The sequence below is a fragment of the Crotalus tigris genome, unplaced genomic scaffold, assembly GCF_016545835.1.
Source record: "Crotalus tigris isolate CLP2741 ecotype Arizona unplaced genomic scaffold, ASM1654583v1 scf7180000018371.15429387391:27106975, whole genome shotgun sequence".
NCBI lineage: Eukaryota > Metazoa > Chordata > Lepidosauria > Squamata > Viperidae > Crotalus > Crotalus tigris.
This window is the reverse complement of record NW_024096970.1, coordinates 7,772,350-7,787,057: the sequence shown is the minus strand read 5'-3', so window position 1 is coordinate 7,787,057 and position 14,708 is coordinate 7,772,350. Positions and strand designations below refer to the sequence as shown.

The 14,708-nt window shown below is 36.3% G+C and overlaps 1 protein-coding gene across 3 annotated transcripts in view; it reads left to right on the top strand.

The window, feature by feature from the left end:
• The window catches only part of SLC2A10 (solute carrier family 2 member 10), a 40,403-nt gene that overhangs the window by 14,495 nt on the left and 11,200 nt on the right, over nucleotides 1-14,708 (top strand). For 2 of the 3 annotated variants that reach the window (XM_039351269.1, XM_039351268.1), the window contains exons 3-4: nucleotides 2,019-2,141; nucleotides 3,764-3,899. In XM_039351269.1, the coding sequence (XP_039207203.1) occupies nucleotides 2,019-2,141; nucleotides 3,764-3,899 (259 nt within the window). Of the gene's footprint in view, nucleotides 1-2,018; nucleotides 2,142-3,763; nucleotides 3,900-4,034; nucleotides 4,420-14,708 lie in introns of those variants that run through there. The other variant, XM_039351270.1, reaches the window with a different exon arrangement.

Here is a 14,708-nt window from a genome sequence, read left to right as displayed (position 1 = left end):
AAACACTGAATGTTCCCAAAGCACTTAGTCACTCACCCATTGGTTGGAAATGGACTGGTCAAGGGAGGGAGGGTCAGATTGAGGGGAAAAGCCTGTATGCTTTTGCGCAGGAAATTTAGTTCTAGCCTGGCTTTACTGCAACCAGCACCCCTTAGCAAAAGAGCCTATCACTTCAAACCCAATTGGAGTTGAGGATCTTTCTTTCCTAAGAGGCGATCTAGCTGGGCTAGGCCTGACACTCTTCATTAATCCAACCATTTACCATGGTCAGTTTGTTGATCTTTCTCTTGCTAATTTCCTTTGAAAGGAAGCAGACTATTCATGTGCTTGACAAAGCTGCCTTTAATCCACAGGTGCACTCCAGTATAATGCATTCATCGGCCCACCTTATTGTTGTTCTCTTGAACAGGGGTATCCAACTGCCGGCCCATGAGCCAGTTGCATCATACAGAGGCCACACCCACCCCAACTCCGGCAATGCAAAAAAGTCATGATACATCGTGACACGTCATGTGACATGGCGAGTTTGACACCTTTGCTCTAGAACAGTGGTTCTCAACCTTTTTAATGCTGTGACCCCAACCGGTCGTAAGTCGAGGACTACTCAACTGGTCGTAAGTTGAGGACTACTCAACTGGTGCAGCACCGTTTGCAGAATGGGACTTTTGGCAGGCTCAGCAGGGCAGAGACAGCCTGGACAATTCCTATTGGCTTTTGAAAGCCAATAGAATTAGACTCTATTCAAGAGAGTTTATTCTATTGGCTTTCAAAAGCCAATAGAATAAAAGGGAGTAGCACAGCTAAGGAAAAGGGGAAAAAATGGCAGACTGCGTTATTTGGCGACCCCCGTGAAATGGTCATTCGACCCCAAATGGGGTCCCGACCCACAGGTTGAGAACCACTGCTCTAGAAGATGGATTAGAACTGTACCTCCCAGAATTTCTAGCCATTAGGGTCCTGCTTAGTTTTTAAAATTACATGGGACACTACTGTATTTACTAATAATGCACCTAATATGGTTTTCCAGAATGAAGAGCAAAGACTCCTAATTTGAATTGACATCTGAAGACTACATGTCCATGTCCATATTGTTTTATTATCAGTGAGATGGAAGTTATTTTGCATTGCCTTTTGACATTTTTTATTAGTTCCCAGTCTACTCCAGAAATTGAATTTAGTTACAAACTACTTACCAGGTCCTACTCTGCTCAGCTTCTTTAGGATTAGCCAAATTCATCTAGGTACTGCAACCTATTGTAACAAGTAATGGAGAAGCTTATTTTTTTGTTTTAATTGTTCCAGTTACTTTACAATTCATGAAAATGTCTGTCTTGCCTGTTGTGTTTTCGGTTCGTTGGCAATTGATGAAGACACATGGTGAAAACAACAAGCTCTTTATTTCTCTCTCCTACAACCAAGCCAACAGCAAAAGGCACGCAGGCCTTTTATAGTGCCTGAAACCCGGACAGTGTGAACCAATAGGAATTGACCATTTTCGTGCCTTGCGCATGCGCACAAGACTGGCACCACCCTGTCTGGTCCCGTGCAGCTTTTGGATTGCCCGGGACCATTTGCAACAATTCTGAGCCTGCTTTCAGCTCTTGCAGGCTCAGGACACAACATTGCCCACTCGCAATCCGTATACATAGAATTTTCTAAACAGTATATTACCTATCTTTTCAATGTTTCTTGTAAAAAAGTAACATGCATGTGCAAATATGTATTTTATGTTTTAAACATATTGAGTTTAAAAGTCTGTTTAGGAGCAAGAGTAGTAGGGGTATTAATCATAATAATAATAATCTTCAGTATGTCTCTTCATATCTTAGCTATTGAAGGATTCATTGTGTTTAACTTGAAGCTTCTGAATAATTGCATCTTCCAACTCAACAGTTCAAGCTTTCTTTTTATAATATCTTTCCCATTCCAGTTTCTTGTTAATGGTTGTACAAAATATTGCTTATGATTTGTTTCTTTCTCTCGCCTAATTCCACTCGCTTTCCTTTCTCCTCCTGCAGTGACATGGCTTGTACTCAGTGAGATCTATCCAGCTAGCATACGAGGAAGAGCTTTTGCATTCTGCAATAGTTTCAACTGGGCTGCCAATTTACTGATCAGTCTTACATTCCTTGACCTCATTGGTATGTATAATATTGGCTTGTTGTTGACATTCTTTGCTGCTGATAATCATAGCAGAGCTGATAATAGGGTGTATTTAGACCAGTGTTTCTGGTCTAAACTCCCAATTCTGGGAGTTGAAGTTCATATGCCTTAAAGTTGCTGAGGTTGAGAAACTCCGATCTAGACCCAACAAAGGGTCACCGCCTTTGTTTGAGGATTTTGTCTCCTTTTTATTATATCATTTCTGGAGTCACAATCAGCCATATATAGTCGCTTGAATGTTAAATTTAGACTGAAGAAAGCTAGACTCAAATCTCTGCCAAACCAGAAAACTCAGTTCAAGGTAGTCTTAATGTACTCTAAGCTAGAAGTCATGGTGCTTCTCATGATTTTCTTGGATGGACAAAAGTAACATTTAAAAGAAGATATCATAATGGTGTTATTAGAAGGAGAAAAAATCCAAAATCCATAGCTAGATAATATATTTATTAGACAATATGATATTTTCTTAACAAAAGAGCAAACAAATGTTTATATGCTCCAGAACACAGCATCAGAGGAGAAAATACTAAGGCTGCAGAAGAAGGGGGAAAATTCAAAATTACACCAAATGTTGTGGTTTGCCATTTCGTGTCATTCTCAAGAGTGGGATTGCAGACTGAATGTATTAAGTCACTAGCTGAATTTTAAACTAAAAAATTACAACTACTAGTCTGAAACTAAGAAACAGCTGTTGACCCAGACTTATGCAACCCCAGGTCTGAAATTTAAAAAGCCAGTTGTTTCCTATTACAAAAGTAAAGACAATTCTGAAGCTAATGCGAAGCTACTTCTGAAGCTTACTTGAAAAAGTAAGATTATAATCTATCTGATTTTATGAGGTTGATGGAGATTCTCAATCATTCAGGTCATGGTTGAAGGAGAAACTATAGAAGCAAAACATTTTCAAAGAACTAAAAAAAAAAAACAAGAAAGTCCAGATGCCTTTTAGAAAAGCATCTTTTGAAAAGCATCTTTGGAAAGGTTGCATTTATTCAGTTAATTTAGCTAGTTTAGACATTGTTTCTTTCAGAAGTTTTTAGAATTATTTTTGTGTTTGGGTAATATTTTAAAATGCTATAAAATATTTCAAGTATTGCCAAATATTTTAATCCCATAAATATTATGTCAGCACTTATTTGTAGCTCAGATATGTATTAGTTTGTGTGTCATAGAGAAAGGCCATCTGGTTCTGCTGTTAATAGTAAAACCCATCTGAGAAGTATTTATGGCAATTGTCCATCTCCAAGATACTAAAGGTGGAGAAATACTGCAAAACCATGCTGTTAATGTTTTTAAAACCTTTTATTATTGTTATTACCTCATCCTTGAGAATGTTTATAATCAAAATGCTATTAACTCAATTTAATTAAAATGACTGGCACCTTTTACAATGCATCTATTATTGAAATAATGCCCAGATGAAACTTCTGATCTTGCTGAATGCATAAGCCTAATAAAGTATAAATTTACTTTTGAAAGGAAATTTTGCAGCTCCTTTTAAGTAGCGTTTGGTAAGCTACTGATTTCATGACAGCCTTTATCTATCCCAGCAAATGTGGCATTATGTCATGCGTTGATTTTGTAATATTTCTCTATGCAGATGTCATCGGCTTGTCGTGGACCTTCTTTTTCTATGGACTGGTGGGATTGGCGGCTGTACTATTTATTTATTTATTTGTACCAGAAACCAAAGGACAGTCTCTGGAAGAGATAGACCATCAGTTCTCAAAGAAGAGGTATGTCCTAGAGAGCTTTGGCCACAATAGTTGTCACTGCTAACATTGAACAATGCAGAAGTATTTTGCTCATATCATAGAGAATATAAAGCAGGGCATAGTAAATCCATAGTGATCTCCTCCTTGTTTTGGCAGGTTGCTGCAAAGGAATATATGCTGGCACAAACTGTGGAACAGAAGAGAAATCTATACACGTGTTCAATATCAAAGACTAGACTATTCTAATACTTCCTGAAAAAGGAGTCATAATTCATGACAGGACACAATGATTACCTATATCATTCTGGAAGTTTTATGGTGACTTTGCCAAAGGAAGAAATTCATGAAAATCTTGTATTTATGTAATTAGAATAGAATAGAATAGAATAGAATAGAATAGAATAGAATAGAATAGAATAGAATAGAATAGAATAGAATAGAATAGAATAGAATAGAATAGAATAGAATAGAATAACAGAGTTGGATACTTTTATATATTTTATAAATATTTGATAAATAAAGTATATTTGAGTCTATTTGATTGGATAGTTTGACATGAAATACTATTTTTTTCAACTTGATGGATTTTGGAGGAGATGCATTTGTATCTCCAATACCATTTATTAGAGAAAACCTCCTCCCTCATCTATTTTCCAATACCTCTTTCAGTTATGAGTGAGTAGTATCCTCTCTCTCCAGACAGTTGTGATCTGATTATGCTAAAGAGTAAGGAAATTCTGACTTTTTAAAGAAATCAGACAGTAGAATGTCAGGAAAAAAACCACAAAAAATTATAGAATCATCTCATTGCTTGCATAGACTACATATGACCAACACTGTGATTATATTTTTAATTTCCATAGAAACAAAAATAAACACTAACTTCACTTTGCTCTGCATTCCATCTCAAAATGAGCTATTATTATGACCTAAATATAACAAAAGAGTTCCTGCACTTTTTAAATTCATTTCTGACTAATGTAAAACATTAACCAGCCTGTCAAATGTATTTCACTGTATTACTTTGTGAGTGAAGGAGTGGCTTAGATAGTTATGCAATCAGGATGAAACGGTACAGCTCAAATTATGGTTTATAGCAGCCAGCATGCAGCATGGTGACAGAACTTAGCAACATCCTGTTCTTGTCTCTTGCCGTTTGGTCTATTCTTGGAATCCCTGGTCAATCCATGGGACCAGGTAACTCCAGTGTGTGAGATGCTACTGATTCAGGACCCTCTAAATCTATTGAAGTAAGATAATTTATTTTAACGTATAAATCTGGCATCATGTGGGATTTTATGTTTATTTTATGATTTACACTTCACTGCTATCTATTTCTGGTAAACTTTTATTTGTAATTAGACTGGAAAAGGTTGATAAGGATTTCTTTGCATCTCTAAGGGATCGATTCTCCTCCTTCTTCTGTACTAAAATGTACAGAATCATTTATGGTGTTTATGGGTAAATAATAAAAGTAAGCTGTATTGGCTCTCATCCCCAAGCAGTCAAGTAGCTTGCACTTTTAGAAACTTTCTCACTCTATGAATAAAGAAAAGGGGTGATGACAGCCTATTTCAGTGTCTAAATAAGTGTTTCTCAACCTTGACAATTTTAAGGCATGTGGACTTCAACTCCCAGAATTCCACAGCCAGCATTGCTGGCTGTGGAATTCTGGGAGTTGAAGTCCACATGCCTTAAAATTGACAAGGTTGAGAAACACTGGTCTAAATTCTATGCCTCTTAGCATATCTTACAGAAAAATTGAGACAGATTAAAAAACCTCACTCTTCTGTTACCTATTGACTAGCAATGGGATACAAATTAAAGGTGAAAAGCTAGCCCAAAATTACCTTGGGAAAAAGTGAATGCATATCTTCATTAAAAATGGTTTTTCTAGCTAGAACAGAAGCTGAAGAAAACATGATGACTGGATGATAGAGCCCTAGAGAAGGAACAGAAATCAGTGGAGAAGTTGAAGTTGTTGCCATTTCATCCATCCTTCAGATGACCAATTTAAGCCACTTTTAACAACATAATTTGGTTCAAATATTATTCTCTGTTAAAATTGCAATCAACTAAGTAGCCTTTATCATACAGGGAACATAACTGATGATAATATCAGAAAGAAGCAATTGGTATGCAGCTAGAATTCTAACTTTAAGAAAGCAGAACATTCTTTTGTGATTTAAGCATAAGTGGGAGGTGAAGTATCCTTTTTGTTACAGATGTTAACAGAAGCACTCATTTGTCATGAAGTTCAAAAAATAACTATGAATACACAAAAAAATGGGATCTGAGATGAAGTGGCAGCTATCTTGTATCCAGTACTTGAATTAAAAAAAAAAAAAAACAACTGGGAGATTTCCCAGGGGAATAATATCAGCCTTGGTTGGGAATTGTGTTTTAGAATTTATTTTTCAGACCTGCTGGATACAGATTTCTCAGATAAAGTTCAGGTGCCTCTTGTTGTTCCACTTTCTATGTTATAATCTCTGCCACAAAGCTTAACTTCGGTTATTAAGGGAAATACAATGTAATGCGAACTCCTTATTCAAAGTTTTACTATATTTCTGAGTAAAAGTGACAAAAGGAATAATCTGAGAAAAAAATGCTGCTTTCTATACTCAAAGCCTCTTTGGGGTAATTCTGCAGAAATTGAAAAGCAATGGTGACTTTACAAGGCAACTTTTTGCTTTTTTGGCTTGTGACACATGGAATACTAATATCCCACCCTTTCATATCCCACATTTAAAGCATAGGACATACTTACTGTATGCTTGTATAAATTGTTATGCAACTTTTTTTATTTCATGCAGAGTAGGGAATCTAAGCCTTCTAGATGTCCTGAGCAGTTCTGAGCATCTCTCATTATTGACCACGCTGGCTGAGCTTCTGGAAACATCTGAAAGATCATATGTTTCCCACTTCTACTTTAAATGCATCAGATGCAAAGGAGAACCAGAATGTTATGCAGTTCTTATTTCCTAATTAGTAAAAAGTTGTAAGAGAAATACTTTTAAAATTTGGATTCCTTTTAAATGAGTAATCTCTGAAATATATGGTCTTTCTGTAATACTTTATTCATAAGAACAGAAGTAGAGTTTAAGAGCAATATTTAGAATAATGCTTTTTTAGATATTGATAAATATTTATTTATTTAAGTTAATTTACATGGCTCCTCACATTACGCTAATGATTTAAGGTGCCCTCTGCCCAATCATCTGTGAACTGGAAGCAATCATCTGAAGCTCTGTAGCCACCAATCATGTGCAATCATGTAATTAAGGAGCTAAGAAAATTGGGGAAAATCTCTTTGGCAGAGCTAGTGGATGCAACACTGGGCTGTAAAGAGAGACAGCTGAACAGTGCCTCCTTTGTTACTATTGAAATGCTTTTTATTAGTGGGGTATCAATGGATGCCATCCTAAGGCATCCACATTTCAAACAGATTGCTATACATCTCAAACATTACTTTCAAGGAAGAATATATCTACTACACTTCCTAACTCATTAATTTGAGATTTCCTTAATAAAAACATACAGCCTTCACTGGTTTGGTACATTTAGCACTCTATCCACATTGCTCAGGCAAAATATTGGTAAAATAGCCTAATGCATGGTAGGTTAATTCAAGATGAAGATTTCAACTCCTTTCTTCAGAACACTGGTCTAGTAAGCAACTAGAAAGCGTAATCAACTTTTTCTCTCAAGGACAAAAGAACAGTACCTATTATACATTTGATTTTCAGGTAATTAAGCACATTCTTTAAGATTGGGAAACCAAGATTGTTTTGGACTTTATTTCTTTTGTTAATGAATTTACTGGAAGTTGGTATGATTTATCGGATGGTATAGTGGACAGTTAGATTATAATAGATTCAAATTGTCTACCAGTAATAAACATGAATAATTGATAATTCACAGGATTCATACAAAGGCTGCCTTGTTAGGAAAAAGAGTATCATTAATATATTGCAAATATATTAGAGTATCCTTAATATATTGTGAATTCAGCAGGCATAACATATGATTCTACTATATATTTAATATGGCACTACTATATATTTAATAAGGCACAAAGCCATGCCTTAATAATTATTACATCATCCCAATTGGTTTTAGTTCATTTGCTAGCATTTTGAACTGGAGTGCAATCTGAGGTACTAATATCAGTTTAGATGAAAACTAACTCTGGGTTTCCCAAGATGTTACACCCCAAGAATTCTTCCACTGAAGGATTAAGACTTCTCTTAGGTTGCCCAAAAGATAATGAAAATAGTGAAGTAGGATGTGAGAAGTACATTTGAAAGGAGTTCACGAATGGAATGTGGAGAAGAACACGAAAGGAGTGAAACTAATTTCTGCTAATTCTCAGAGGCAAATGATATCAAGAAGAAAGTGAATGGAAGATTGGGATATAAGACCCTTGACAGCCTGGTGAGAGAGGGGCTGGGAGAGTTTGGGTTGTTATAAATCTCCTTTGGAACAATGCATTATTGTTTTGGTCGTGACTACCTGGTCAAAAGAACAATTACAATGTATAATATTATTTTTATCTTGATTTGTATTGTTTGTTTTAATTCCAATTACTTATTGGTGAGTAATACACATGCTCAGAGTTGACTGACTGGAATGGCTTATAAGCACTATAAATAATTAAACAAACAAACAATTTCAAGCATCACACTAATCCCAAAGTAATTAGATACGCTCTAGCATGTTGTGTAAATCAAGTCTGCTTGTTTTAGAACTGCACATTTAATTCCCTTATCCTTTGACAGAACAAATCAACCCATATTTCTCACTCAACACACAAATGACCAGTCTGAAAGTATCCTACTTTGGACCGCTATGCAAAGACCCAGCTCTTTGGAAAAAACCCTAATAGCTAAAAGGAAAGTGAAGAAGAGAGTGACTAGCAGCAAGGTGGATGGACTCGGTTACAGAAGTGATGAAGCCAGGTTAGGGAGAGACAGAGAAAAATCTATGTGTTGCTTGAAAATGATTCAACCGCATATCAAATCTATCTGTAGTGGCAGATAGCAATATTTTGAAGGTTTGCATCTCAGCAAAGGTCTCACAACTCATCTGATACTGTTCCTCCTTCTTTCTTAACTTGGGAGATTTTTCCTAATTCCTGACTGAATGAAATTCTGTATCTTCTTTCTTACTTCCCCTGGTCCCTACAGAAATATATATGGTTGCTATAGAAGAAGCAACCATGATAGGGAGCAGTCAGTGAAAGCACTATCAATTGTCCAACTGTATTGTCCTAAGCACCACAGAGTGGTAAAAAGCAGATCTTGAAAGTGTGGTTGCAATTTGCTTGGAGTACCTGATCTGAGTTGCAAAAACTCTGGGTAACCAGTAGAGCACAGTTGATAACAGCAACTTTACCCCTGACTCTTATCACTCAAGCTGGTTGTATTATTTAAAAGCTTCCACTAGATGGCTCTTGGGGATTAAATAATCACATCCTTTGCAATTCACTTTAAAAGGCTGGTTTCCTTTTGTTTGTTCAAAAGAAGCAAACAAATATCTTCTGTTAGGAAGTGAGTTTTTGACCTAGCACAATTTTCTATGTTTATAATAACAAGGCCTAAAACAGCATTTCATTAAGTGCTGATTTTCCCAAAAAGCTCCAAAAATGACTTTCTAAATTAAGATCAAGAGTCACTTATGAATCTATAAGTGATTATTTTCCAAGAGGGTTGTTTGTATATATGTCTGAATGTGCTTATGAAAAAGCAGCATCTACTTAGTGTTAGATTTCATTGCCCTACTTTTTCAACATAAAATCTCAAGGTCGCAAATGAAAAAAGTAGAAGACAGAAACAAGTGTAAGAAATTGGTGAATAGATTTGAAATTTGGAAGCCAGAAGCAAGGAGCATTTAATCCAGTTTTCTCAACGCACCATGCTGCCTGGGGAATTCTGGTAATTGAGGTCCAGCAATCTTAAAGTTGCCAAGATTGAGAAAGACTGATCTAGTCTCAGAAGCTTGGAAGGTTGTCAATTTTGAAGCAGGAGAGAGAAGACTTCCATTCCCATTATGTTGCCTGAAGTAACACAGGCATTTCCGAGTCTGGCACCCCTGGAATTACAATCTCAACTCTCCAATGCAAACTTTCCTTTTGCAAGTCAACCTTATAATAGGAGCATTTACCAATTACATGTAGTTCTCAACTTATGACCAGTATCTTAGTAACTGTTTAATCGATCAATCCAACAAAAGGGACTCACAACCCAGATTTGAAGTTTCAATGGTCTATCCCCCTCTGCAGTCACATGACCAAACTTTGAACATTCAGCAACATGGCAGCATTTATGGCTGTTTGTAGCATCCTACTGTCAGTGTTTTATGACAGTTTTGCACTTCCTGTTTTCAGTAAAACCATGACCATAGCAAACCATTGATTCACTTAAAGATTGCAGTGTTCATTTAACCATAGTAAAAAGCATAGTAAAATAAGGTCGACCACTGACCATTATAACACATAACCCCGTTACAGTCGTGGGCTAGAACTATCTGTATTTAGAAAAGAAATAAAATTCTCCACTGAATGTGTCCAGGCAGTGGTTAGACCAACCATCCATTGGAGTTGCCTCAATTTGATTTCTGCACTGAAAAATGGTTATTGGGAGCTTTCCTATTAAACATTTCCATGAAGTAGCCAACCATTGAACCACAAGTTAGCTAATTTATATTTTAGCTTAAAGTTTTATACAAATCCAGCCTGTGTAATCTGATTACAGTGCTGGATGTCATGAAAAAAAAATCAGTTAAAGCATGCTTGTTACCATAGGTAAGCTATTATATGTGGGAATATAGTCATAGTGAGTTCTTAATCTTATATCTTTAAAAAGATATTAATAGCTATTTTCTTGCTTAGCTAGATTCTATATTGTATTTGAACTTTCTCATATATCAGACAGTCAGCTAATGAGATAATTGTACAACAATCCAAAACAGAGGAGAGGATAAAAAGGAACAACTCAAACTAATTAAAAGTTTATCAAAGGTTGGGCAGAAGTCAGTCAGATTTTTTACATTTTTTTTTCTAAAGGCTGAGTTTTTCAGCATATGACAAACTCTTTTTCCCCCCTGCCAGATATATTTGAAGAGGATACTTGAAAAAAAAGCAGTACCCTAAGACCCTTAGACTTATTACACAGTTGTTTGGATCTCAGCCAACAGTTTTGTAACAGACAGTAATAATCAGAATGATAATTTAATAATAGGCAGAGGTAAGTAATAATTTTAGTTCAGTTTCCTTCAGTTTCCGCTCCCAAAGTAGTTTTCAAAATGGGGTCCAGAGAGATCCCTTTGGGGCAGGAAAGCAGGAAACTGTTATGCGAGAAAAGATCAATTCTCACCAGACATCTGTTTGCTTAAGAAAGGGAACCAAGCAACATTCTTTCTGATATATCCAAACCCTGAGCTGGTTGCTTAGTGAAGAGACATCTTTTATAGTCTGGGGTCCTTCAGATATAATGGAACTGCAACTTCAAAACTGGCTGTTTATGAATTTGGGGAGTTGTAATCCTCACACATCTGGAGGGATTAAATGAGAGAAGACAGAGGTTGAGCAAACCTATTGGGTTATTTTTTAAAAAAACTGATGTAGATCTCATTTTGAAGAATATTTCTATTTGATGAAAAATGTCCCTGCTTTCCTTTATACAATATAGGAACTGTAGCAGAATTATTGACATATAAACCCAGTTAAGGTTAAAGGCAAGAACATAGGAGTATCTGAGGGGGATCAGAAAAGTAAAGATGGTGGTTTCAGTTACATGTTCAAGACCCTGCCCCTTTTGTATAGTCATTAGCATCACATACACGTTTAAAGGGGCAGAGCTTCCATTTTGTGGTTGATACTACACATGTCTTCTCTATCCTCAAATTATACCCAAGGACCACAAGAGAGAAAGCAAATCAGGACTAAGCTGAGGTTAATAAAATGGATTTTTATGTGTGGCAGCTGGACCAGCCAGCAAATCTCACTCTCTGGTATCAAAGTGCTGATCATGATATCTAGTTTGGTAATCAAACATTTGCGAGAAGAGAACCAAGCTCAGTGAATGCTAAGATCTCACTATCTTAACTATGAGTTACACATGCTCTCCATTCTTGTCGCACAGCAAACAAAGCACAGGCCTTGTTTAGCATCTGTTCATGGTTATGATGGTGATGAAAAAGTAACCAGTCCTCATATTTATGATCTTTGCAGGTCTGTAAAGCAAAAGAACGAAGAAGTAAGATCATAAACACGGTCACAGTTTCATTTAGTGACTGTTTCACTTAATGACTGAGTTTCAGATCCCAATTGTGGTCATTAAATGGGGACCAACTGTATCTCATTTGAGAAGTTTACAATAGGGTCCAATGGCTTGTGTTGGTCCTTGTTTCAGTATTTAAAATAATTCATGTCCATATTGAGGAAAAATCATGAAGCAAAGCCCATTTGAGAACAGAAAGGACATTTTCTTTAGGAAAATCTTAACAAAAAGGAAATTAAAAATTGAAATGATACACAAAATAGCTATTAGTAAGCTTTGATACTGCATACTAATTTAAAATTCTAAATCATTAAATTAGAATCACTGCTGTATGCATGAATCATACTCCATACTCCAATGGACCTAGTTACACAAAGAAGGGGGATATTGTTGCACTTGATGTATGTTTCTCTCCTGTCCATCTCCTGTGTAGTTATGTACAAGATTATATCTTTGTTCTACTGAGAGATTACTAACACATGTCATTCGCTCGGTATGCAGGCAAAAATAATGAAGGAAGAAAGTCTTCTGGCAGGTTTTGAAAATGGTTTTAAAAATATGGTTCCCTTCTAAGGGAATATATAGAGGACCTTTTTTGGTGAGAACACATAACCTTCCTTCCAGGAAAAGTCATATGTAGTTGTGGCCACTGCAACCCACAACCTGATATCTTTCCTCACACCTAAAATATATTAGCAATCAAAACATGTATAAGAACTGATTCTCCCCCCCCCAATAGGTGGAAATCTTTGTATAATTGGGGAAGGATGTCGGAGGATGAGCTGCATAAAGATTTTCTGTACAAATAAATCTTCTTCAATTGATTTTTTAAATCCTTTTTTTCCTACAATATTTTCTTTGGTTTCCCAGCCAAATACTTCCTAGGGAAGGATTTTTAAACATCTTTTGAGCTGCAGTTCAACATCTGTCTATATCAGAAGGCTATAGTAATAGGGTTTGAAGTCAAATCCAAAACCTCACCAGGGAACAATATATGAAGCATTAGCACTTTTCCCACTCCTAACTTCAATCAGACTTCCCTTCCCTTCCTTTCTCCTCCAAATTTTCTCATTGCGTCCACCTATGCTATTTTTTACATTATGGAGACAGGATATAACATACATCAGCCCATGAAGACCAAACCTCGGGAAGCTCCGTTACATGCATTACAATAAAGTATGTAATTTCAGACATGAGCAGGGTCTAAAATTGTTGAAATAATCTTGGTGCACATAGAGATGTAGAAATGCAAATGACTCCCAGATTGTAATGTTAATGGTTGCATAAGATTGTGTGGCAGGCTAACTATCCCTACCAAACAATCATTCCCATTTTAAACCTGCCCTACTTCCAAATCTTCTCTTTGAGGTCAAGAGCTGTGGTGGTGCAGTGATCAGAACACAGTACTTCAGGTTAACTCACTGCTCACTGCCAGGCGTTCAATTCTGACCAGCTCAAGGTTGACTCAGCCTTCCATCCTTCCAAGGTTGGTAAAATGAGGGTCCAGATTGTTGGGGGCCATATGCTGAGTCTGTAAACTGCTTAGAGAGGGCTGTAAAGCACTATGTATATAAATCTAGGTGCTATTGCCATTAGCAGCAGGGTGTTATTTGCACTTGAAACCTTCATTTTTTCATAAATAATGCCTGTATCTGGAAAGATTATCAAAGTTGTTATGTGGCAAAGAAAATATAGCCATGCAGTGCCAGCTTTTGTTACAACCACAACTGAGTTACGACCATAATTGAGCCTAAAATTTATGTTGCTAAATGAAACATTTGTTAAGTGAGTTTGCCCCATTTTACAATTTTTCTTTCCACAGTTGTTAAGTGAATAATTGCATTTGTCAAGTTAGTAACATGTTAAGTTAACATTGTTAAGTGAATCTGGCTTCTTCCATTAACTTTGCTTGTCGGAAGGTCAAAAAGTTGATCACATGACTCCAGGACACTGCAACTGTCATAAATATGAGTCAGTTGCCAAGGATCTGAATTTCAGTCATATAATAATGGAGATGCTACAACTGTCATAAGTGTGAAAAATGGTCATAAGTCACTTTTTCAGTGCCGTTGTAACTTTGAACAGTCACTAAATGAACTGTTATAAGTCGAGGACTACCTGTATGTTCTTCAGGAACAAGTCAGCTGAGTATAAAGTTAATGTTTCCAAGATTAATTGCAGGCACGGGAGATTATAGCAAAGAATTAACAGAGCAATGAATGATTGATATAAAATCCTTTTGTCAATTATGTTTGACAACCTAATGGCATCCCTCAAAGGCTTGAAAGCTGAAATGCAAAAATGAGGGAGGGCAAAGGGAATTCAAATAAATTGTATGCCAAGATTTTTGCAAGCATTGCTGAAAAAAATCATTGAAAGACAATTTCATTGGCTCATGCTTCCAATTTGGTCATAGAACTTTCACATTATTCATCTGATTTTTCATTTAAAGAGATGATTTACAGGGGATTAATCATGTCATATTTAAAATATTGTATTAGGCCTAGGAGAGTGAAAAATAGATATTAAGTAACTGATATAGCCCAAC